This window comes from Lissotriton helveticus, chromosome 5_1 (genome assembly GCF_964261635.1).
Source record: "Lissotriton helveticus chromosome 5_1, aLisHel1.1, whole genome shotgun sequence".
NCBI classification, from domain to species: domain Eukaryota; kingdom Metazoa; phylum Chordata; class Amphibia; order Caudata; family Salamandridae; genus Lissotriton; species Lissotriton helveticus.
The window spans coordinates 2,034,389,476-2,034,411,923 of NC_136065.1; the positions used below are offsets into that span (position 1 = coordinate 2,034,389,476).

Consider the following 22,448-nt stretch of genomic DNA (forward strand, 5'->3'; position numbering starts at 1 on the left):
CCTCTTTTCAGGGGTTCCACGTATAACAGCAGTGTTTTCACTGAGCACAAAACCAGAGGAGGAATCATGTGTTCAGGAGACAACAAAACCTGAAATAAGGAGTTCAGGTGAGCATGAGAAGATGTGGTTAGTTCCAAGTTAGTAGAGAATGTAACAAGCTTTGTGTGTATGAGAATTAATGCGTCCTTGTACGGATCCATGGAAACTTAAGGGGTGTATTTAAGGAAGCCTTGTTACAGCAACTATCATAGCAGATTTTACGGACATTTGACATACGTTTCAATGGAAGAAAACGAAAATATACAAATATGTAGATATAGATGTGTAGAGATATATAAGATACAAAGGTTAAAGGGACGTTACAGTTAGTCGATAATGTCAGTTAAGATGTACTGTTTTAAAGAAACAAAACTACTGAATTATACAATATACAAATAACTAACTCGTATCCTAAAGTAACTATAACTTGCATCCTGTCATGCACAGTTTTGTCATAATGATATCATTGGACATGTCATGAGTGATGTAATACGGGAAGTAATTAGCAATGTATGGCGAGTGAACGAGTTAAAGTTTTGTTGGGGCACGAGTTAGGAGAATTGCCTAGCTCAAATATACTGAGAGGAAATGAGTAGGATGACTTTCTGCTGGTGGTAGATGCAACAACACCTCTGCCGATTGACTCAACACTGGACAACATTAGTAACTCTCATACCCTGGTTGAAAGAGCTGTAAAGCGATTTGAGCTTCCTTTGGCAGTCAGAGAAAATGACTGTGACGAACTGCAAAGAGACAAGAAAGCTGATGCAGACCCCACCTACAGTTGCAGCAATGGTTCCTAAACTGGACTAGAAATATAAGGTGCCAGATGATCACTCGCTTGTTTTCTGGGTCACCCACAACAGGACCAAAATACAATTCTGTGGTTTTTAAAAAATAAATCATATTCTCCCGGCTTCCCTAATGTACACAGCTTTTGGTCGTGTGCAGTTGTGGGTTGGCTGCAGGGCCTGGCCTCTGGCCAGGCCCAGCAAACAACTCCCCCCATGGGCTGCTAACCCCTAGTGGACGTCCGCCTCTCACTTTACATATTTATCTTAAAATATTTTTGCCCATGCACAGCTGGGGTTTGCTGCTGCAGCCAATCCTGTGGGTGCCAAGACCCATGCTGTGCAAATTCTTTTGCTGTGTGTCGGTGTGGTGCTACCTGCAGGCCCTGCACGCTATCACCTGCGGGTTACCAAACACCTTATGAACCCATGTCAAAATCACTGTTTTGACCTGTTGTAAAACCTGATTTTAAATATTAAATAACTGACCTCTAAGTGTTGCTGCTCAGAAGGGTGGGTGCATAATATGTAAGTGTTGAACATATTTCCCAGCTGAAAGCGAAGCGAACAATGCGATACCAAAGGGGATGATGGACTGAGCGTTTGAGCAAAACAAACACTCACCCCCAATCAACTGATCTGGGTTTAATCGATCATCATTCTTTAGCTCACTCCACCACCCCAGTTCAGACATGGCCATGTGCAAATCAGTCTAACCCTGTGCCTCATGGGAACAGGGTTTGTTTGCGCAAAGTTGGCAGGGTATGCACAGACAGTCCCTTGCTCACTTTGCCACTGCATTCAAGCTAGCCTGGCTGATGACGGCTGATTAGCCAGAAACCGGTCCCAGGATACTTTTTTCCGGTCCAGGGAAGACATGGCTTGGCAGTTCTGGCTGGACTGTTCCTATGAGGCACTGGGTGAGACTGATTTGCACATGCCCATGTCTGAACTGGGGTGGTGGAGTGAGCTAAAGAATGATGATGGATTAAACTAGGATCAGTTGACTGAGGGTGAGTGTTTGATTTGCTCAAATGCTCCGTCCATCATCCACCTTGGTATCGAAACCGAAGAGAACTACGCACCCGCCTAGGAGTTCTCATCTGTAAGGTAGAAATACCTAAAGATACCATCGCATTTACGTGGTATCGCCCCGGACGGTGTTCCATCGTAACTTCTGTTCCCTGTAGGAAGATGGATCGCCTCAACAATTTCATCATCTGCATCAACAATCTGAGGGGCCTAATGGTCTGTCTGAACCCGGAAGTGAGTGCCAAACAGGTATGGTCACAGTTTCTTCAGCACCCAGATCACAGCAAAAGTTTCTCTCTCAATGACAATCCATCTTTGTTCCTGGGGAAGTAACCTCCTACTGATGAGGGCTACAGGTTAGTCTACGGCTGCCTCATTTAACTGTGACAATACTGCCCCAATGCATACTGTGAGTCATCAGTTTGCACAATACATTCTCCTGGAAATTCAGGGGCCTTGATTACAGGGGAAGTACACTTGGCATGTTTGAGGAAGTCAAAGGCTTTCTAGCATTTCTCTGTCCAGATCACCTTTCTTGGCTCCTTCTTCGAAGTCAACGCAATCAAGGGGGCAGCAGTGGTACCATAGCCCTTGACAAACCTCGTGTAGTAACCAGTGAGGCCCAGGAATGCCTTCCCTTTTGTCTGCCTTTTGGAGGGCTTCCAGGCCACGAGGGTTTCTATCATGGCCTGGAGGGACTGCTCCTTACCCCCACCCTTCGGGAAATCCAAGTACACTATAGCCCCCTGCCTTATCTGAAACTTACTGACCTTGATATTCAGGCCTGCATGTTGCAGAACCTGAAGCACTTCCTGGAGCTGAAACGGGTGTCTTACCAACTGCTACTCAAGACAGCTGTGGCATCCAGGTAAGGAGCTCTGAAGACCTCCATTTAAAGCCAGATCCTGGTTCACCAGCCTCTAGAAGGTGGTAAGGGCATTTTCCGGTCAAAGGGCATTACCTTAAATTCGAAGTGGCCGCTGGTGTGGAAAACGCTATACTCAATTTAGCCACCGCAGTTCATGCAATCTGCCAGTAGCCTCAAGTCAGTACAAAAGTACTCGGGAGCATGGCAGTTCCCAACCGATATATGAGCGCATCATCTAAAGGGATGGGTGACTAAATTAAGCCCCCTGTATTCCAGACAGAACTGGAGTTCTGGTGTGGTGCCAAGTGGGGCAGCCTTTGGAACCAGCATCACTGGGCTGGACCAGGGACTACTGGAGTGGGCCCAACTTCAGCATCATGGAGACCTCCTCCTTGGTGATGTCCCTCACATTGTCTGACCCTCTGTAGATTTGTTTTTGACAGAGGAACTGTCACCAGTGTCAATATCGTGGGTACACAAGTTTGTAAGCCCATGGCTGAGGGAGAACAGAGATCGAAACTGTCCCAATAGCTGGCGTCAGTCCCTCTGCTGCTCTGGGGTCAGAGTAGGGGAGAGGTTAACACCATCCACTGACCCATCTCTCTCCTTGGATGACACAAGATCAGTGAGAGGTTTCCTCTCCTCCTCTTCTCCATCATCTGTCACCTAAAACATGGTGACTTTTGCCCTGTACCAGCTACAGACACATTTCAAGCACCTATTTTATATTTAATAACAATGAAATCTAATGACTATGTCAGAATTTTTATCAAATATATTGTAATTGTAATTTTAGTAAGCTGCCACTGCTTAGCTGGGTACTTTCAAGAAAATGCCTCTTGAATTCTATCGAGTCTCTGAAGCCATAAAAGTGGTCCGCTAAAGAGTGCAACTCTTTGTCCTTGATAGAAGAGAAAGGAGATGCACTTCTTCAGGGCTCCTCTCGAGTCACAGACAGCAGGTCCAGTCCTCTTCTCCAATGCTCTAGGGCCCCAATGGGACCAACCTGCTTCAAGTAGCTGATATTTGGTTTCAGACCACGGCTACAATTTCAGCAACAGCAGCCCACTCGAGATACCCCATGGTGGGGCTACAAGCGATTGAGGTGGAGGACCCATAGGGGGTGTCTGGGTGTCTTGAGATCCACCAGGTATGAAGCCTACTCCTTCCTCTCAAACACCTCGTAGGGCGCTGTCCAATGGTCTTGGAGGGCCCTGTGCTCAACTGGCGCCATCACTCTCACCTTCTGGTCTGTTTAAAACTCAACCAGAGTGACCTTCTGGTCATACCATTGCTTTGTCAACTTCTGGCTAGCTTCCAAGTTATCAAAAGCCTTCTTCCAGAACGTCTAAATTTGGTTGCGGCAGGTTAGCATGTAGCTAACCACATCCTGAGAGGGCTTCTTTGGAGCTTGCTCCCACTCCCTCCCCCCTTCACTAAACTGGCGCCATTCCTGGGTGACCATAGAGGAGTTCAAGAAAGCTCAAACCTACTCCTTTCTACACTATTCTGTGTATGCAAAGAGTAGGCTGGGCAAGAGGACGTCCTGCTTCCACCACATGGGCTCCGGTAGGCCATTCTCATGTCCTTAAGGGTCTTGTTGAATCTCTCAACAATCCCATTAGTCTAGGGGTTATAAGTTATGAAGAACTTCTAGGTTACTCCACATTCCTTCCACATGGACTTCATGTACATGGGCATGAAGTTGATGCCACTGTCTGACACCACTTGCATTGGGAAACCCATCAGGACCCTAGCCACTGCAGGTGTAGTTATGATTTTCAGAGGGATGATCTTTGGTTAGCATGTGGCATGGTCCACCAAATCCTGGGTAAACCTGTTGCACAAGGCAATTTTGGGGTCCAGAGACCAACAATGTAGATGCCCACCCTCTCAACGGGGGTGCCAGCAGGCATGGGAGTCAGGGAAACATTGAGCTTCTTCCCTGTCTTCCCACTGGCTTGGTAAGTGAGACGTGTCTTACAGAAATCATCGGAGACTGTCCACATCTAGGGCCAATAGAAGTGGGCGACAAACCTGTCAAAGCTCCTTGTCCTGTCCCAGATGTCCTGCCAGGGAATCTCATGAGCCAAACCCAGTAGCAAGGCCCTGTAACATTGGGGAACCACCAGCACATGTTGCCCCATGCACAGGCTCTTTAGGCACACTGTAGAGGAGGCTGTTCTCCCACTAAATAAGGTGATCTCCAGAGGTGCCGTCAGTTGCCTGGGCAGCGGCCTGCCACCTCAGCCTCTCTGGGGTTAGGCAATCGGTAGGTCCACCCTCAACATGCCACCCGACAAGCTCAGGCAGGTTTCCTACAGAGGCAGTGTCCTCCCTGGTTGGGTCGACGGCCGCCTCCTCCTGCACCTCATCTACCAGTACCATTGGAGCTTCCGAGGCTGGTTTCCGAAGCCATCTGCTATTCCCTTTCTTTGTAGCTGCCTGGACCCTTCTTCCATGCTCCAGGCTCTGTTGACTCTCCTCCCAGGCAGCCTTGCAACACTTCTTGTTGGCCATCTAGGAGTTTGGCTATCCCGTTCACCTCAAATCTCACTGTACCAACTTATGGTTAGAAGTGCACTGCACTCTAACATATACATTAATATACATTAAACATATACATTAAATAAAAACCCTACTTACTCTGACACTCTCCTGCAGCGCCTGACTGGTGGAGTTGCAGACTAGTGATTTGGGGAAGCTGCTTCCTTATCTGGGAGACAGACTTTTTTGCCAATCACCACCAAAACATAAAAAATGCCCTACGTATGAATGACCTTTTCAACAAGCTATGGCTGAAGGTGACTGGGCTGGTGCAAGCAACCAAAGTTGAAGTGGCTGAACCAAAGTTGTCTTTTTTTTTATTGATAATCTGTTATCAGGCAGAGGACTAAAGCTGTTTGGGGCCAAACTTAAAATATACAGGCGATCCTGTTTTAAAACATTCAAAAGACTCCTGACTAACAGAACATATCTGAAAGAGACACGTTAGTATTAGATTCCTTACCTTAGAATATCCCCAGGCGTCAGACTGGATCCGGAAATTTTTTGCATAGCAGTACCCTTGCGCGTCGGTAGGCGTCGTCTGCGGCTCCGCGTCCGTCGTCGGCGTCGTGGGCTCCATGATGACGTCGTCGGAGTACTTAGACGCTGCCTCCGCGTGCTGACGTCAGTTCTTCTTTTTTCCACGCCAGCAAGCGCAGATCTGGAAAAAGCAGTAACCCTAGTCAATTTTGACTAAACTTTTTGATCCTTTTTGATTACTATTTCGAGTCTCTCGACTCCGAAACGGTGACGATAGGGATGCCCGGCTTCAAGCATTGCGACGATTGCGACCGGCTGATGTCGGTCACGGATCCTCACCGCGTGTGTTTGTCGTATTTGGGCGTCGACCACGACGACAAGGCCTGCTCCGACTGCCGGGCCCTCTCTTCGAAAGCCAGGCGGGAGCGGTCCCGTAGGCGACTCGAACTCCGGCAGTCGGTCCCGCGCCGCGAGAGGTCCCGATCCCATGGGAGGTCGAGGGACAGGTCGCGGGCCCGGAGCCTCCACAGCTCTGAGAGTAGGCCGCACTCCTCCGGGTCGAAGTCGTCGTCAGGTAAGCGGCACAAGAAGTCCAAGCGGCGTCATCGCTCCTCGGACTCCCCCCGACGCTCGCACGATGCGGCCGGGGGTTCGGGTGACACCGCCCACGCGGCTCCGTCGGAGTCGCGGGCGCCCCGTCCAGCCCCATATCCTACGGTCCCTGGGCTCGACGCGACGCCGGAGGAGGTCGAGCGCTTCCACATGGCCATGAGGAAACTCTCTCCTCCGACGGGCTCCGCGGCGCCTCCGGGCCCAGCGGACCCGTCTGGGGGCCCTAGCGGGTCGGCGGCTCCGGCCCCAACGCCGTCGGGTGCTTCGGCCCCGATGCCGCCGATGCCTTTGGGCCCGGCGCCGCAGGCCCCTGTTATCCCGACGCCGCCGGTGCCTTCGGGCCCGGCGCCGAGAGGTCCAGTTGTTCCGACGCCGCCGGCGCCTTCGGGCCCGACGCCGCTGGTCCTCCTTCGGGATCTGGTTCGTCGCCGGTGGATCTGACGACCTCCCTGGCGTCGGACCCTCAGGTGTCGCCTCCGGCGCCGTCCTCGGGCGGCGCCGACCCCGGTTCTACTTCCGTTCCTGTTCGGCCGTCGGGGCGGCCCCGTTGGGCGCTGCTCCAGACGCCGTTGGGTGAATTTCACTTTTATGAACAGGCCCCATTGGTTGAGGACCCTGAATTTCAGGAGATGGGTGAAGGAGAGGACTGCGAGGGGTCTGAGGACCCTCTGACCAGGGAGTGTCGGTCTCATGAGGACTGGACAGAAGACCTTGGGGAGGCCAGTGGCCTGGACACCTCTCCAGACCCTGGGTTTGTCTCCCCTCCTACCGTGGCTTCGGAGGAGGGGCAACATATAGTGTGGTGCTGATGAGGGCTGCCAAGGCCTTAAACCTTGAGCTCCCCGTCGCAGCCGTGAGGACTAACCTCCTCACTGAGGTCCTTAAACCGCAGTCAAGCTCGGCCGAGCCTCTGCTGCCCTTTAATGAGGCCTTGACTGACGTTCTTCTGGGCACTTGGTCCAAGCCCGCTACGGGTTCGCCCGTAGATTGGAACGTGGCCAGACGCCACCGCCCCGCCCCGGGCGACCCATGTTTTCTGTCCTTCCACCCAACCCCCGAGAGCCTGGTTATCCAGGCCTCCAATTCCCAAACCGCATTCCCGTCGGCCCCGCCGGATCGGGAATCCAAGAGGTATGACCAGTATGGGAAGAAGATCTTCTCATCCATTAGTTTGGGCCTGCGGTCTTCCAACACCGCCTGCCTCTTGGGACGTTACACCCACTCTGTGTGGGATAAGGTCGCGGAAGTGCTGCCAGAGTGTCCGTTGGAGGTACGGGCCAAACTCGGCCAAGCCCTTGTGGAGGGCCGGGATGCAGCCAAGTATTCCATCCGGTGTGGGCTGGATACCACTGACTCGCTGGGTAGAGCGATGGCAATGACGGTGGCGGTCAGACGCCACGCCTGGCTGAGATCCGCCAACTTCTCGGCAGATGTCCAGAGCACGCTCATGGACATGCCGTTCGATGGCCGTCGCCTCTTTGGCGACAAGGCAGACCATGCGCTTGAGCGTTTTAAGGACTCCAGGGCTACGGCCAAGTCCTTAGGCCTCTCGGGCCAACGCCAGCAACCGGCTGCCTATCACTCCTTTCGTGGCCACGGAAGGGGTGCGCCCGCACGTGCCGCCAGCCACGCGCCGCAGGGCAATACCCAACGCGGTGGCGGCCGTGGGAACCGCCGTCCGGGCGGTCGTGGGCAGCGGCGATGTCGGTCCACACCTTCCCCCGCAGCATCCGCCTCAAAACCTTCCTAGTCCGTGCTTTCAGGCCCATGTGACGCCAGTGGGGGGCAGGGTTCGCCATCACCACCTCCACTGGCGCACTGTCACATCGGACAGGTGGGTGCTGCAGATCGTCCGAAGGGGCTACTCCCTCCCCTTCGAGGCGACTCCTCCAACCATGCCACCGCAGAACCACCGTGTATCGGGGGATCACTTGCGACTTCTGCAGGAGGAAGTTACGGCCCTCTTGGCCAAAGGGGCCATCGAGCGCGTTCCTGGGCCAGAAGTAGGGTGTGGTTGCTACTCCCACTACTTTCTGGTACCCAAGAAGGGCAAAGGGGGCCTGCGCCCTATCTTGGACCTACGGAACGTCAACGGCTTCCTCCGGAAGGAGAAGTTCAAGATGCTGACACTGGCTCAGGTCTTAGCTGCCCTGGATCCAGGAGACTGGATGGTGGCGTTGGACTTGCAGGACGCTTATTTCCACATCCCCGTCCTGCCGGCCCACCGGCGCTACCTGCGGTTCACGGTTGGCCACGAGCACTTTCAGTTTACCGTGCTCCCCTTCGGCCTTACCAGCGCCCCACGGGTGCTCACAAAGGTGATGGCGGTGGTCGCAGCTCATCTGCGCAGGTTGGGGATTTCAGTCTTCCCCTACCTCGACGACTGGCTGTTGAAGGCGGGCTCGCCCCTGACAGTCGTCAGCCACCCCCAGACTACGGCAGACCTCCTGCATCAGCTGGGGTTCTCGATCAATGTGCCAAAGTCACACCTGTGCCCTTCTCAGAAGCTCCTCTTCATCGGAGCGGTTCTAGACTGGGCGCAGTTTCGGGTTTATCCACCCGAGCAGCGGGTCCGGGATATTCAGGCTCTGATTCCCATCTTTCAGCCGTTATCCCGGGTTTCGGTCAGGTTGACGCTGCGGCTTCTGGGGCTGATGGCCTCCTGCTTCTCTTCCAGGGGATCCTCATCAATAGTGATAAGCATTAGAATATTCCCGCCCATGTGCGGGACCCCGGAAACACTATATTATATGTGCCCCACATATAGATATACTCATATATATATAAATACATATATATATATAACATGCAATAGCAGCCAATAGAAACAGAGCTGAAATATGCTGTGTAGAATTTCCACCATACATGTAATAGTAATAAGCATTAGAAACATGAGAAACAACAAAAAAGTTTGTTTAGAAACTGTTTTAATGCTCAGAAAGCAGTAGAAATTCTTATAACTCACTGGAAGCATAGAAAGCTCCCAGGCTGCATTGCAAACACACAGTCTAAAAAGACTGAAAAGCTAACCTGTAGCTGCATAGCAATAAACTGACACCGTGCCTTTAAGGCACTCATGACCCCCAGTATCCCATCATGCCTCAGGGGTGACAGTTAGGTCAGTTGTTCTTTCCGGCTTCTTCAGAGAAGGACCCTGGTTACACAGCGCCACTAATTTTTCTGTTTTTGACAGAAAAACTCTTCACTTTTGACAACTTTTGGTTCTTACTCGACACTTAACATCTTGTCAAGTTAGATACTGTCTTTTTCAGTCATTTTGGTGAGCGTTTTCCCCTGAAAATGCCTTCACTCTTTGACAAATGCCCTTCTTGTGGCAACAAGAAGGCCAAATCAGACTACCACGACGTCTGTATCCTGTGTCTGCCTGAGGAACATGATCCAGGCACCTGTCCTCATTGCGAACACCTGTCAGGAAGAACTTTGAAAGACAGGGAGAGGATTCGCATTTATGGCCTAGCTCATAGGTCATCAAGAGGAAGATCTCCGGTGAGGAAGGGCTCCAAGAAGACTCACTCATCTTCCAGAAAGAAGTCTTCACACCCCTCACCCTCAGCGTCGGGCTCGGCGCTGAGAAAAGAACCACCGGTGGATCATTCATCGTCTAAACTACCGTCGACGGCGGGCTCGCCGTCGAAAAGAAGACCAGGTACGTCGACGACGTCGAAGGATCCAGTTCCGTCGTCGAAATCCCCTCCGTCGGCGTCAACCAAGGCGACGTCCGACGTCGAGGAAGGGAACTCCACCGCCGTCAACCGGGCGACGGTCGGCGTCGAGTTCCAAGACCCCTCCGCCGTCGTCAACCAGGCGACGACCGGCGTCGAGGGAGGTCACCCCTCCGCCGTCGTCATCCAGACGTCGACCGGCGTCGAGAAGTGTGACTCCTCCGCCGTCGTCGAAGAAGCGACGTTCGGCGTCGAGGACCAAGACCCCTCCACCGTCGACAGGGAAGAGTCGATCGGCGTCGAGGATGCAGTCTCCGTCGGTGTCTCGTCAGCTCTCGACGTCGAGGGTGTCCAATACCCCTCCACCGTCGTCGCACAGACATTCGACGTCGAGGCAGAAATCTCCGTCGACGGCTGATCATCCCCGTTCGACGTCGAGAGAAGGACCTCCGTCGACGACTGGGCATCGTCACTCGACGTCGAGGCAGGCTACTTCGTCGACGACAGGACATCGTCGTTCGACGTCGAGACTTCCGTCGACGACTGGGCATCATCGGTCGACGTCGAGAGAGAGGACTCCGTCGACGGCCGGTACTCGCCGTTCGACGTCGAGACGTGGAACTCCGTCGGCGGCTGCTCATCGCCGCTCGACGTCGAGAGACCATACATCCTCGCATAGACATTCTAAAACAAGATTGTTTGATCCGCCGACTCCCCGAAAGCACTCGACCATGAGGGAAGATCGCTCGGCAGAGACCAACAATGTAGATGCCCACCCTCTCAACGGGGGTGCCAGCAGGCATGGGAGTCAGGGAAACATTGAGCTTCTTCCCTGTCTTCCCACTGGCTTGGTAAGTGAGACGTGTCTTACAGAAATCATCGGAGACTGTCCACATCTAGGGCCAATAGAAGTGGGCGACAAACCTGTCAAAGCTCCTTGTCCTGTCCCAGATGTCCTGCCAGGGAATCTCATGAGCCAAACCCAGTAGCAAGGCCCTGTAACATTGAGGAACCACCAGCACATGTTGCCCCATGCACAGGCTCTTTAGGCACACTGTAGAGGAGGCTGTTCTCCCACTAAATAAGGTGATCTCCAGAGGTGCCGTCAGTTGCCTGGGCAGCGGCCTGCCACCTCAGCCTCTCTGGGGTTAGGCAATCGGTAGGTCCACCCTCAACATGCCACCCGACAAGCTCAGGCAGGTTTCCTACAGAGGCAGTGTCCTCCCTGGTTGGGTCGACGGCCGCCTCCTCCTGCACCTCATCTACCAGTACCATTGGAGCTTCCGAGGCTGGTTTCCGAAGCCATCTGCTATTCCCTTTCTTTGTAGCTGCCTGGACCCTTCTTCCATGCTCCAGGCTCTGTTGACTCTCCTCCCAGGCAGCCTTGCAACACTTCTTGTTGGCCATCTAGGAGTTTGGCTATCCCGTTCACCTCAAATCTCACTGTACCAACTTATGGTTAGAAGTGCACTGCACTCTAACATATACATTAATATACATTAAACATATACATTAAATAAAACCCTACTTACTCTGACACTCTCCTGCAGCGCCTGACTGGTGGAGTTGCAGACTAGTGATTTGGGGAAGCTGCTTCCTTATCTGGGAGACAGACTTTTTTGCAAATCACCACCAAAACATAAAAAATGCCCTACGTATGAATGACCTTTTCAACAAGCTATGGCTGAAGGTGACTGGGCTGGTGCAAGCAACCAAAGTTGAAGTGGCTGAACCAAAGTTGTCTTTTTTTTTATTGATAATCTGTTATCAGGCAGAGGACTAAAGCTGTTTGGGGCCAAACTTAAAATATACAGGCGATCCTGTTTTAAAACATTCAAAAGACTCCTGACTAACAGAACATATCTGAAAGAGACACGTTAGTATTAGATTCCTTACCTTAGAATATCCCCAGGCGTCAGACTGGATCCGGAGATCCGGAAATTTTTTGCATAGCAGTACCCTTGCGCGTCGGTAGGCGTCGTCTGCGGCTCCGCGTCCGTCGTCGGCGTCGTGGGCGCCATGATGACGTCGTCGGAGTACTTAGACGCCGCCTCCGCGTGCTGACGTCAGTTCTTCTTTTTTCCGCGCCAGCAAGCGCAGATCTGGAAAAAGCAGTAACCCTAGTCAATTTTGACTAAACTTTTTGATCCTTTTTGATTACTATTTCGAGTCTCTCGACTCCGAAACGGTGACGATAGGGATGCCCGGCTTCAAGCATTGCGACGATTGCGACCGGCTGATGTCGGTCACGGATCCTCACCGCGTGTGTTTGTCGTATTTGGGCGTCGACCACGACGACAAGGCCTGCTCCGACTGCCGGGCCCTCTCTTCGAAAGCCAGGCGGGAGCGGTCCCGTAGGCGACTCGAACTCCGGCAGTCGGTCCCGCGCCGCGAGAGGTCCCGATCCCATGGGAGGTCGAGGGACAGGTCGCGGGCCCGGAGCCTCCACAGCTCCGAGAGTAGGCCGCACTCCTCCGGGTCGAAGTCGTCGTCAGGTAAGCGGCACAAGAAGTCCAAGCGGCGTCATCGCTCCTCGGACTCCCCCCGACGCTCGCACGATGCGGCCGGGGGTTCGGGTGACACCGCCCACGCGGCTCCGTCGGAGTCGCGGGCGCCCCGTCCAGCCCCATATCCTACGGTCCCTGGGCTCGACGCGACGCCGGAGGAGGTCGAGCGCTTCCACATGGCCATGAGGAAACTCTCTCCTCCGACGGGCTCCGCGGCGCCTCCGGGCCCAGCGGACCCGTCTGGGGGCCCTAGCGGGTCGGCGGCTCCGGCCCCAACGCCGTCGGGTGCTTCGGCCCCGATGCCGCCGATGCCTTTGGGCCCGGCGCCGCAGGCCCCTGTTATCCCGACGCCGCCGGTGCCTTTGGGCCCGGCGCCGAGAGGTCCAGTTGTTCCGCCGGCGCCTTCGGGCCCGGCGCCGCAGGACGCCGCTGGTCCTCCTTCGGGATCTGGTTCGTCGCCGGTGGATCTGACGACCTCCCTGGCGTCGGACCCTCAGGTGTCGCCTCCGGCGCCGTCCTCGGGCGGCGCCGACCCCGGTTCTACTTCCGTTCCTGTTCGGCCGTCGGGGCGGCCCCGTTGGGCGCCGCTCCAGACGCCGTTGGGTGAATTTCACTTTTATGAACAGGCCCCATTGGTTGAGGACCCTGAATTTCAGGAGATGGGTGAAGGAGAGGACTGCGATGGGTCTGAGGACCCTCTGACCAGGGAGTGTCGGTCTCATGAGGACTGGACAGAAGACCTTGGGGAGGCCAGTGGCCTGGACACCTCTCCAGACCCTGGGTTTGTCTCCCCTCCTACCGTGGCTTCGGAGGAGGGGCAACATATAGTGTGGTGCTGATGAGGGCTGCCAAGGCCTTAAACCTTGAGCTCCCCGTCGCAGCCGTGAGGACTAACCTCCTCACTGAGGTCCTTAAACCGCAGTCAAGCTCGGCCGAGCCTCTGCTGCCCTTTAATGAGGCCTTGACTGACGTTCTTCTGGGCACTTGGTCCAAGCCCGCTACGGGTTCGCCCGTAGATAGGAACGTGGCCAGACGCCACCGCCCCGCCCCGGGCGACCCATGTTTTCTGTCCTTCCACCCAACCCCCGAGAGCCTGGTTATCCAGGCCTCCAATTCCCAAACCGCATTCCCGTCGGCCCCGCCGGATCGGGAATCCAAGAGGTATGACCAGTATGGGAAGAAGATCTTCTCATCCATTAGTTTGGGCCTGCGGTCTTCCAACACCACCTGCCTCTTGGGACGTTACACCCACTCTGTGTGGGATAAGGTCGCGGAAGTGCTGCCAGAGTGTCCGTTGGAGGTACGGGCCAAACTCGGCCAAGCCCTTGTGGAGGGCCGGGATGCAGCCAAGTATTCCATCCGGTGTGGGCTGGATACCACTGACTCGCTGGGTAGAGCGATGGCAATGACGGTGGCGGTCAGACGCCACGCCTGGCTGAGATCCGCCAACTTCTCGGCAGATGTCCAGAGCACGCTCATGGACATGCCGTTCGATGGCCGTCGCCTCTTTGGCGACAAGGCAGACCATGCGCTTGAGCGTTTTAAGGACTCCAGGGCTACGGCCAAGTCCTTAGGCCTCTCGGGCCAACGCCAGCAACCGGCTGCCTATCACTCCTTTCGTGGCCACGGAAGGGGTGCGCCCGCACGTGCCGCCAGCCACGCGCCGCAGGGCAATACCCAACGCGGTGGCGGCCGTGGGAACCGCCGTCCGGGCGGTCGTGGGCAGCGGCGATGTCAGTCCACACCTTCCCCCGCAGCATCCGCCTCAAAACCCTCCTAGTCCGTGCTTTCAGGCCCATGTGACGCCAGTGGGGGGCAGGGTTCGCCATCACCACCTCCACTGGCGCACTGTCACATCGGACAGGTGGGTGCTGCAGATCGTCCGAAGGGGCTACTCCCTCCCCTTCGAGGCGACTCCTCCAACCATGCCACCGCAGAACCACCGTGTATCGGGGGATCACTTGCGACTTCTGCAGGAGGAAGTTACGGCCCTCTTGGCCAAAGGGGCCATCGAGCGCGTTCCTGGGCCAGAAGTAGGGTGTGGTTGCTACCCCCACTACTTTCTGGTACCCAAGAAGGGCAAAGGGGGCCTGCGCCCTATCTTGGACCTACGGAACGTCAACGGCTTCCTCCGGAAGGAGAAGTTCAAGATGCTGACACTGGCTCAGGTCTTAGCTGCCCTGGATCCAGGAGACTGGATGGTGGCGTTGGACTTGCAGGACGCTTATTTCCACATCCCCGTCCTGCCGGCCCACCGGCGCTACCTGCGGTTCACGGTTGGCCACGAGCACTTTCAGTTTACCGTGCTCCCCTTCGGCCTTACCAGCGCCCCACGGGTGCTCACAAAGGTGATGGCGGTGGTCGCAGCTCATCTGCGCAGGTTGGGGATTTCAGTCTTCCCCTACCTCGACGACTGGCTGTTGAAGGCGGGCTCGCCCCTGACAGTCGTCAGCCACCTCCAGACTACGGCAGACCTCCTGCATCAGCTGGGGTTCTCGATCAATGTGCCAAAGTCACACCTGTGCCCTTCTCAGAAGCTCCTCTTCATCGGAGCGGTTCTAGACTGGGCGCAGTTTCGGGTTTATCCACCCGAGCAGCGGGTCCGGGATATTCAGGCTCTGATTCCCATCTTTCAGCCGTTATCCCGGGTTTCGGTCAGGTTGACGCTGCGGCTTCTGGGGCTGATGGCCTCCTGCTTCTCTTCCAGGGGATCCTCATCAATAGTGATAAGCATTAGAATATTCCCGCCCATGTGCGGGACCCCGGAAACACTATATTATATGTGCCCCACATATAGATATACTCATATATATAAATACATATATATATATAACATGCAATAGCAGCCAATAGAAACAGAGCTGAAATATGCTGTGTAGAATTTCCACCATACATGTAATAGTAATAAGCATTAGAAACATGAGAAACAACAAAAAAGTTTGTTTAGAAACTGTTTTAATGCTCAGAAAGCAGTAGAAATTCTTATAACTCACTGGAAGCATAGAAAGCTCCCAGGCTGCATTGCAAACACACAGTCTAAAAAGACTGAAAAGCTAACCTGTAGCTGCATAGCAATAAACTGACACCGTGCCTTTAAGGCACTCATGACCCCCAGTATCCCATCATGCCTCAGGGGTGACAGTTAGGTCAGTTGTTCTTTCCGGCTCCTTCAGAGAAGGACCCTGGTTACACAGCGCCACTAATTTTCCTGTTTTTGACAGAAAAACTCTTCACTTTTGACAACTTTTGGTTCTTACTCGACACTTATCATCTTGTCAAGTAAGATACTGTCTTTTTCAGTCATTTTGGTGAGCGTTTTCCCCTGAAAATGCCTTCACTCTTTGACAAATGCCCTTCTTGTGGCAACAAGAAGGCCAAATCAGACAACCACGACGTCTGTATCCTGTGTCTGCCTGAGGAACATGATCCAGGCACCTGTCCTCATTGCGAACACCTGTCAGGAAGAACTTTGAAAGACAGGGAGAGGATTCGCATTTATGGCCTAGCTCATAGGTCATCAAGAGGAAGATCTCCGGTGAGGAAGGGCTCCAAGAAGACTCACTCATCTTCCAGAAAGAAGTCTTCACACCTGTAGGAGAGTAGGGTCTGCAATCCTATGATCACCCAGATTTTTTGCTTTTTGCTGCACTGGTTTACGACTTTCCCTGGCTGTGGGCCTGCTAATCAGACCCACAGCCTAGCTGTTCTCTCTATCCAAATTGTACTCAAGTACTGAATTGGCACTGGGCCCTCTCCAAGTCCCTGTACCCAGGGCTGAGGTGTACCCAGAAGTCTCCCAGGGGCTGAAGCATGTATTATGCCACCCCTGGGCTGACTAACTAAACTGACACAACTGGCTGCACGACAGCTGGGGCAAGGTGGTGTACTCACCCTTTGCTGTAGATATAGTATACCTATATCTAACCCTAAAATGGACACACAGATCTCCTATCAGTCACTCCTATGGCAGGCCTTAACAATCCTGAAGGCAGAGTGCTTGGAATCGTGTGAGATGGTGCTCTGGCATGAGCTGAGCCTGTCTGCGGCTTTCGGGATCCATCCCTTGGCCGTTTCCATGATATCGCATACCATATACTCTTAAGTGCATTATAATCCTCGCGGTTATATGCCAACTCTGGTATCGCTTTATCAAAACATGTCGAGTAAGGTGTCATACGAATTGGAATACTAACCCCTCGCCAATTCTGGCGACGGGGTTAGCATTCCACCCTTCTAGAGGGACACGACATGTATGTAACCCCTAACCCCGGTTAAAGCCAAACAGAGCCTCAGCTCCACAAAATGGATGCTGCCACCGAGACACAAGTCTGCCCTCCTGCTGCTGGGAGTCCTCCCAGAGCAGGAGATAAGGACAAAGGGTTTCCTGCCAGGGGCGGTGCCAGCACCGTCCCAGACAGGGTTTTGTGTATTGTAGGTAGGCAGGGCTTTAGAGGAAGGTGACTGCACGTGGCACCCCGGTGCTCACTGTGCATAGGCTGGCTGGAACCAGTTCCAGGGTCACTCCAGACCCTGTGCTGGGGAAAAGCCCGCCAAGGAAGTGGGTGTAACCACCCCCCTCCTAGTCCCACCCCTAGGGCAGGACTTAGTCGCGTGCCAGCCCCTTTTTACAGGATAAAGGTAGGAACTGGCCCCCTTCCAAATCAGATCATCTTTGAATCCTGAAACTACTTTCCACGAAAGGAACTCAAGACTTCTTCCTAAGATTTCTCCCTTGTGACTAAGGAGTAGTCACCCTGCATCCGCAGGCACCATCTTAAGAACACTGCGGTCTGCTGCACGTCTCTCCTCCGGATCAAGACTGCCCAGCTCGACGAGAACCGGCTTCCCTGGCACCTCTGACCTCTACCTACATCATCAGTCACGCTGAGATTCGTGGGTGTGACGAGACCTCGAGGGACCGGCCATCTTCAAGACTGCACGACTTCTGCACAGCAAGCCCGCCGAGTAATTTCCTGGTGAGTGCTTTGGGGTCCGAGAAGCCCCGACCCTGAGCAGCTCCAGCACCGAAGTGCAGCCCCCCAGCATCTCCACGATCGGCGTGGGGCCCTTCTGCTTTTTGCTGCTCACCGCGTTGTTTGGCTACTAGCCCGCTGGCTTGTGGCCTCCTGAACGACGCCCGACGACATCACTGCTGCTAGTCTGGTTGCTCCAGACTGGCCCTTGCTCCCTTCCAGAAGAGGAGCACTCCGGACCCTCCTGGTCCACTCAAGACGCCATTTTGAGTCCACCGCGTGGGCTTGAATTAGCCAAGGCTTGTTGCCCAATCCTGGGTAACTTCGACGCCGACAGCTTCATCCATCGTGGGACAGCTCGCCTCTCCATCCTGGTCGCCGACAACGCCTCCTGGTCCGTGAGATCTGCAGAGCCAGCGTCGCCCACTCACCTAGTCGAGGTGACTTCGCCCGGTGCCATCCTGGTGCCCACTTAATCACTGGCTAGTGATTCAAGAACTTGGTCCCCTCTGCTTTCAGGTTTTCTTCTTCCTTGATCCAGGCTTGGATCCATCGAACTTTCCTTCACTGGTCGCCTGCCAGCAACTTCCTTCTTCCAGGCTCCTGGTCCGGCAACGAGATTCCCGACGTCTTTTCAGACCTATGCAGCTGCAGCCCCTGGGCTAGGTAACTTCGGCACTTCGGTGTCCCAGCATAGCCTCACTATCCTAGGGTCAGGATCCACTGTCGTTTTCTTCCTACCAGGTCGGGTTCGCCCGTGAACACTAATTTTGCCTTTACTAGCTTCCATAGACTTTGTCCCGCATCCCGCGTGAGAGTGCACACTCTGCACCCGAGTCCCCTAGGTCTCCTAGAAGTAATCTAACGATTCTATAGTCAAGTCCTAGCGATTCCAAAGCCTATTAGTACTGTACTTACCTGCTAGTAATTTCGCATTCCACTTTTAAAGTATATGGTTTTTCGTGCCCCTCGGGCATTTGTGTATAACGTGCTAACTTAAGTATTTTCGTAAGAGTTTTGTTGTGTGCCTAGCACCCTGTCTTCATAAAGAGTACAGGGCTGTTGTGATTCTAATAAATACACTGTTTATTTTCATAACACTTGTGTGGTGTCCTTTCACTGGGTGTTCAAGGGGCAATGTGATGGTAAAACAGCTGGCTTAACACGCCCTCTAGAGTCTTAGCCTTAGACTGCTCGTATCCATGCTACTAGGATAGCTGGTCTATAAGGTTGACTTACAACCAATCATCAATAAGGGTTGTTTGGACTGATATATAGTGATCACTAGAATAGTGAACACTGCACATCAGGCCAACTTCTCACATTGGTGAGCAGCGGTTGGGATTTGAGCTTGCTGTTGTTTTACCACACATGCCCTAAGAATATCTTGTGAAAGATCACATAAGTACTAAAGGTACATATAACTTAGCTTAGAATACTCTGAGTTCTACTGAACCAGCTGTTGTAGCTCCTAGGGCCTAGCACACCCTAAACTACAACTCTAGCAAGGGATCAGTAGGCAAACATATAGTGTAGGTAAGTGCACCACTTACACCTCACTAGAAAAGCATGTCTACCCAGGGAGATTCTACTGAGACTCCCCTGGTCAGTGTTGACCCTCCACAGGTCACTTCAAGATATGCAGCTCTCAGTTTCCAGGAGATGAGACAGATCTGTGTCTCCAGAAAACTGAAGCAGGGGTCTAACCCCACCATTCCCTTTCTGATAGGTCTCTTAGAGACATATGATGCCAGAAAGCTTTCTCAGTTACATGAGAACATGCCAGCCTTAGAGGGAACCTCTGGGGATCCAGACCTCCCCAACACTGCTACTGCAGTTGAGGAGGAGGAGGATCAGGAGGAACTCTCTGGGGATGAGGTAGACAAAGGTCTTGAGGTAGTCAGAAGGCTAACCAGGGCCAACTTAGACTTACTTGGGCTAGGATCTGGGGGACCCCCAGTACTAACCCGAAGTGGGCCTAACCTTGGAGTTAGGAGAGATAGATCTCTTTCTAGGGACTCCAATAGATCTCTGCACTCTAATGCCTCTTCTCAGGGGAGAAGGAATCCTCCACAGAGGAGATTTACTTCCCCTCAGAGAAGGGAGCATGAAGCTAGGATGAGACAAGCTGAACTGAGGATTGAAAGGGAAGAAATTGCCCTGGCCAAAGAAAAGCTTGCCCTGGCAAGAGAGCAGCAGATGAGTGGGTTAGCTCCCACTGGTGGCAGCAATCTCCCAAGAGATAGAGAGAAGGGTTTAGATACTAAACACCTGACTAAAATAGTGCCCCCCTTTAAGCCAGGGGATGATATCCAGAAATGGATGGCTGCTCTGGAGAGGGCCTGCACTGTGCAGTGCATTCCCCAGAGTCAGTGGGCAGCTATACTGTGGCTCTCCTTTGATGGTAAAGGTAGAGATAAGCTCCTCACTACAAGAGTAGAGGATGCTAACAATTACCAGGTCCTGAAGAATACACTGGTTGATGGGTTTGGTTTAACCACTGAGCAGTACAGGTTGCTGTTCAGAGACACCCAGAAAACTCAGTCTCAGGACTGGTCTGACTTTGTGGATTGTGCCACTAAGGCTTTGGAGGGCTGGTTGCTGGGTAGCAAGGTTACAGATTACACAGGATTGTATAATCTAATGATGAGAGAACACATTTTGAACAATTGTCAGAACCAGTTGTTGCACCAGCACCTTGTTGATTGAGATCTGACCTCTCCCCAAGAATTGGGAAAGAAGGCAGACAAATGGGTCAGGACAAGGATCAAGCAGAACCAGAACCAGGGTGGTCAGAAGAAAGCAGACCAGAAGGGTAATGCTAAGAATGAGCAAAATGACCAGAAGTCTTCACCAGGTCCCCAACAAACCAAAGAGGGTGGGGGTCAGGCTTCCCAGAAGAAGAAGACTCAAGAAGGCCAGTCAAAAAGGTGGTGCCAGTACTGTAAAAGTAAATCTCACTGGTTTAGTGAGTGCACCAAAAGAGGAGGACAAACTCCTGCCACTACAGCCCCTAAGGCAACTGCACCCCCTAATACAGTCAGTAGTGGTAGTGTACCTCCCAAGGCATTAGTTGGGTTAACCTTGGGTACTGAGGGGTCTGACAACTTAGTTGGCACACTCACTCAGGCTGTCCTTGTCTGTACAGGGGATATGGATATGTCCCCTGAAATAAGTCCCAATACTTTGGGCAAATACAGGCAGACACCTTTGATAAATGGCAAAATGGCTCAGGCCTATAGGGACACTTGTGCCAGTGTCACCATGGTGACACCTAACTTTGTGGACCCTGGACAGATCATGCCAGGTACTGATTTCCTGGTGACCAATGCCAGCAATGTCACTACTAGTCATAGTGTGGCAATTGTGGCTTTCTCCTGGGGTGGAGTGAAGGGACAAAAGAAAGTTGTAGTCAGTTCAGACCTCACAGTTGATTGTTTGTTGGGCAATGATTTGGAGTCATCACAATGGTCAGAAGTGGAGGAGAGGACTCACATGGAAATGTTAGGCTTGCCAGCACATGTGCTTGCTGTGACTAGGTCACAGGCCAGAAAATGCCCCACTGAACAGGTGCTGGATCCTGAAATTATGGACCAGACACCTTCCAAGAAGAAGAGCAGTAAGGGTAAGGCTTTGCCTTCCCCCTTACCCCAGGTTGAGGATCAAGTCTCTGAGGAGGCTGATCTGAGAGAACTGAGGGAAACTGAGCCTAAAGAGCTTGAACTTGATCAAGTTGAGTTTCTGGGCTCAGGGGGACCCTCCAGAGCAGACCTGGGGAAGGAACAGTTGAGCTGCCCTTCCCTTGAACCCCTCAGACAGCAGGCTGCTGCTGAGGCTGCAGGGAATACCACAGGTGCCCACAGGGTATACTGGGAAGATGGACTCCTGTACTCTGAGTCAAGAGACCCCAAGCCTGGTGCAACCAGGAGGCTGGTCATCCCCTTGTCTCTGAGAGGTTTCCTTCTCACCTTGGCCCATGAGATTCCCCTTGCAGGTCACTTAGGTCAGACAAAGACTTGGGACAGGCTTGTCTCACACTTTCACTGGCCCCATATGAATGAGAATACCAAGGAGTTTTGTCGCTCCTGTGTCACTTGCCAAGCCAGTGGTAACTCAGGTGGCACAACAAAGGCCCCCCTCATACCACTACCTGTGGTGGGGGTTCCCTTTGAAAGAGTGGGGATTGACATTGTTGGTCCAATGGAACCCCAGACAGCATCAGGGCACAAGTTTATACTGGTGGTGGTGGATCATGCCACCAGGTATCCTGAGGCTATTCCCCTTAGGACCACTACAGCACCTGTAGTGGCAAGAGCCCTAGTTGGAGTGTTCTCCAGAGTGGGTTTCCCTAAGGAGGTCGTTTCTGACAGAGGTACAAACTTCATGTCAGGATATCTGACTGCAATGTGGAAGGAGTGTGGTGTGAACTACAAGTTCACCACACCCTACCACCCACAATGCAATGGGCTTGTTGAGAGATTCAACAGGACCCTGAAAGGGATGATTCATGGACTACCTGAAACTCTTAGGAGAAGATGGGATGTCCTGATCCCCTGCCTCTTGTTTGCTTACAGAGAGGTCCCACAGAAGGGGGTTGGCTACAGCCCTTTTGAGCTTCTGTATGGGCATCCTGTAAGAGGACCCCTGTGTTTGGTGAAGGAAGGATGGGAGAGACCTCTCAAAAAGCCTGCAACCAACATAGTGGACTATGTACTTGGTCTCCGCTCCAGGATGGCTGAGTACATGGAAAAGGCATCTAAAAACCTTGAGGCCAGCCAGGAACTTCAAAAAGCTTGGCATGACCAAAAGGCTGTTCTGACTGTGTACCAGCCAGGACAGAAGGTGTGGGTGCTGGAGCCAGTGGCCCCAGCAGCTCTGAAAGACAAATGGTCTGGGCCCCACACCATCATTGAGCA

The 22,448-nt window shown here is 53.1% G+C and overlaps 1 protein-coding gene across 2 annotated transcripts in view; it reads left to right on the forward strand.

Moving 5' to 3' along the window:
- The window catches only part of LOC144756218 (uncharacterized), a 161,403-nt gene that overhangs the window by 123,855 nt on the left and 15,100 nt on the right, over nt 1-22,448 (forward strand). For both annotated transcript variants that reach the window (XM_078645834.1, XM_078645833.1), the window contains one exon: nt 12-107. In XM_078645834.1, coding sequence (XP_078501960.1) covers nt 12-107 — 96 coding nt within the window. The remainder of the gene's footprint in view (nt 1-11; nt 108-22,448) is intronic.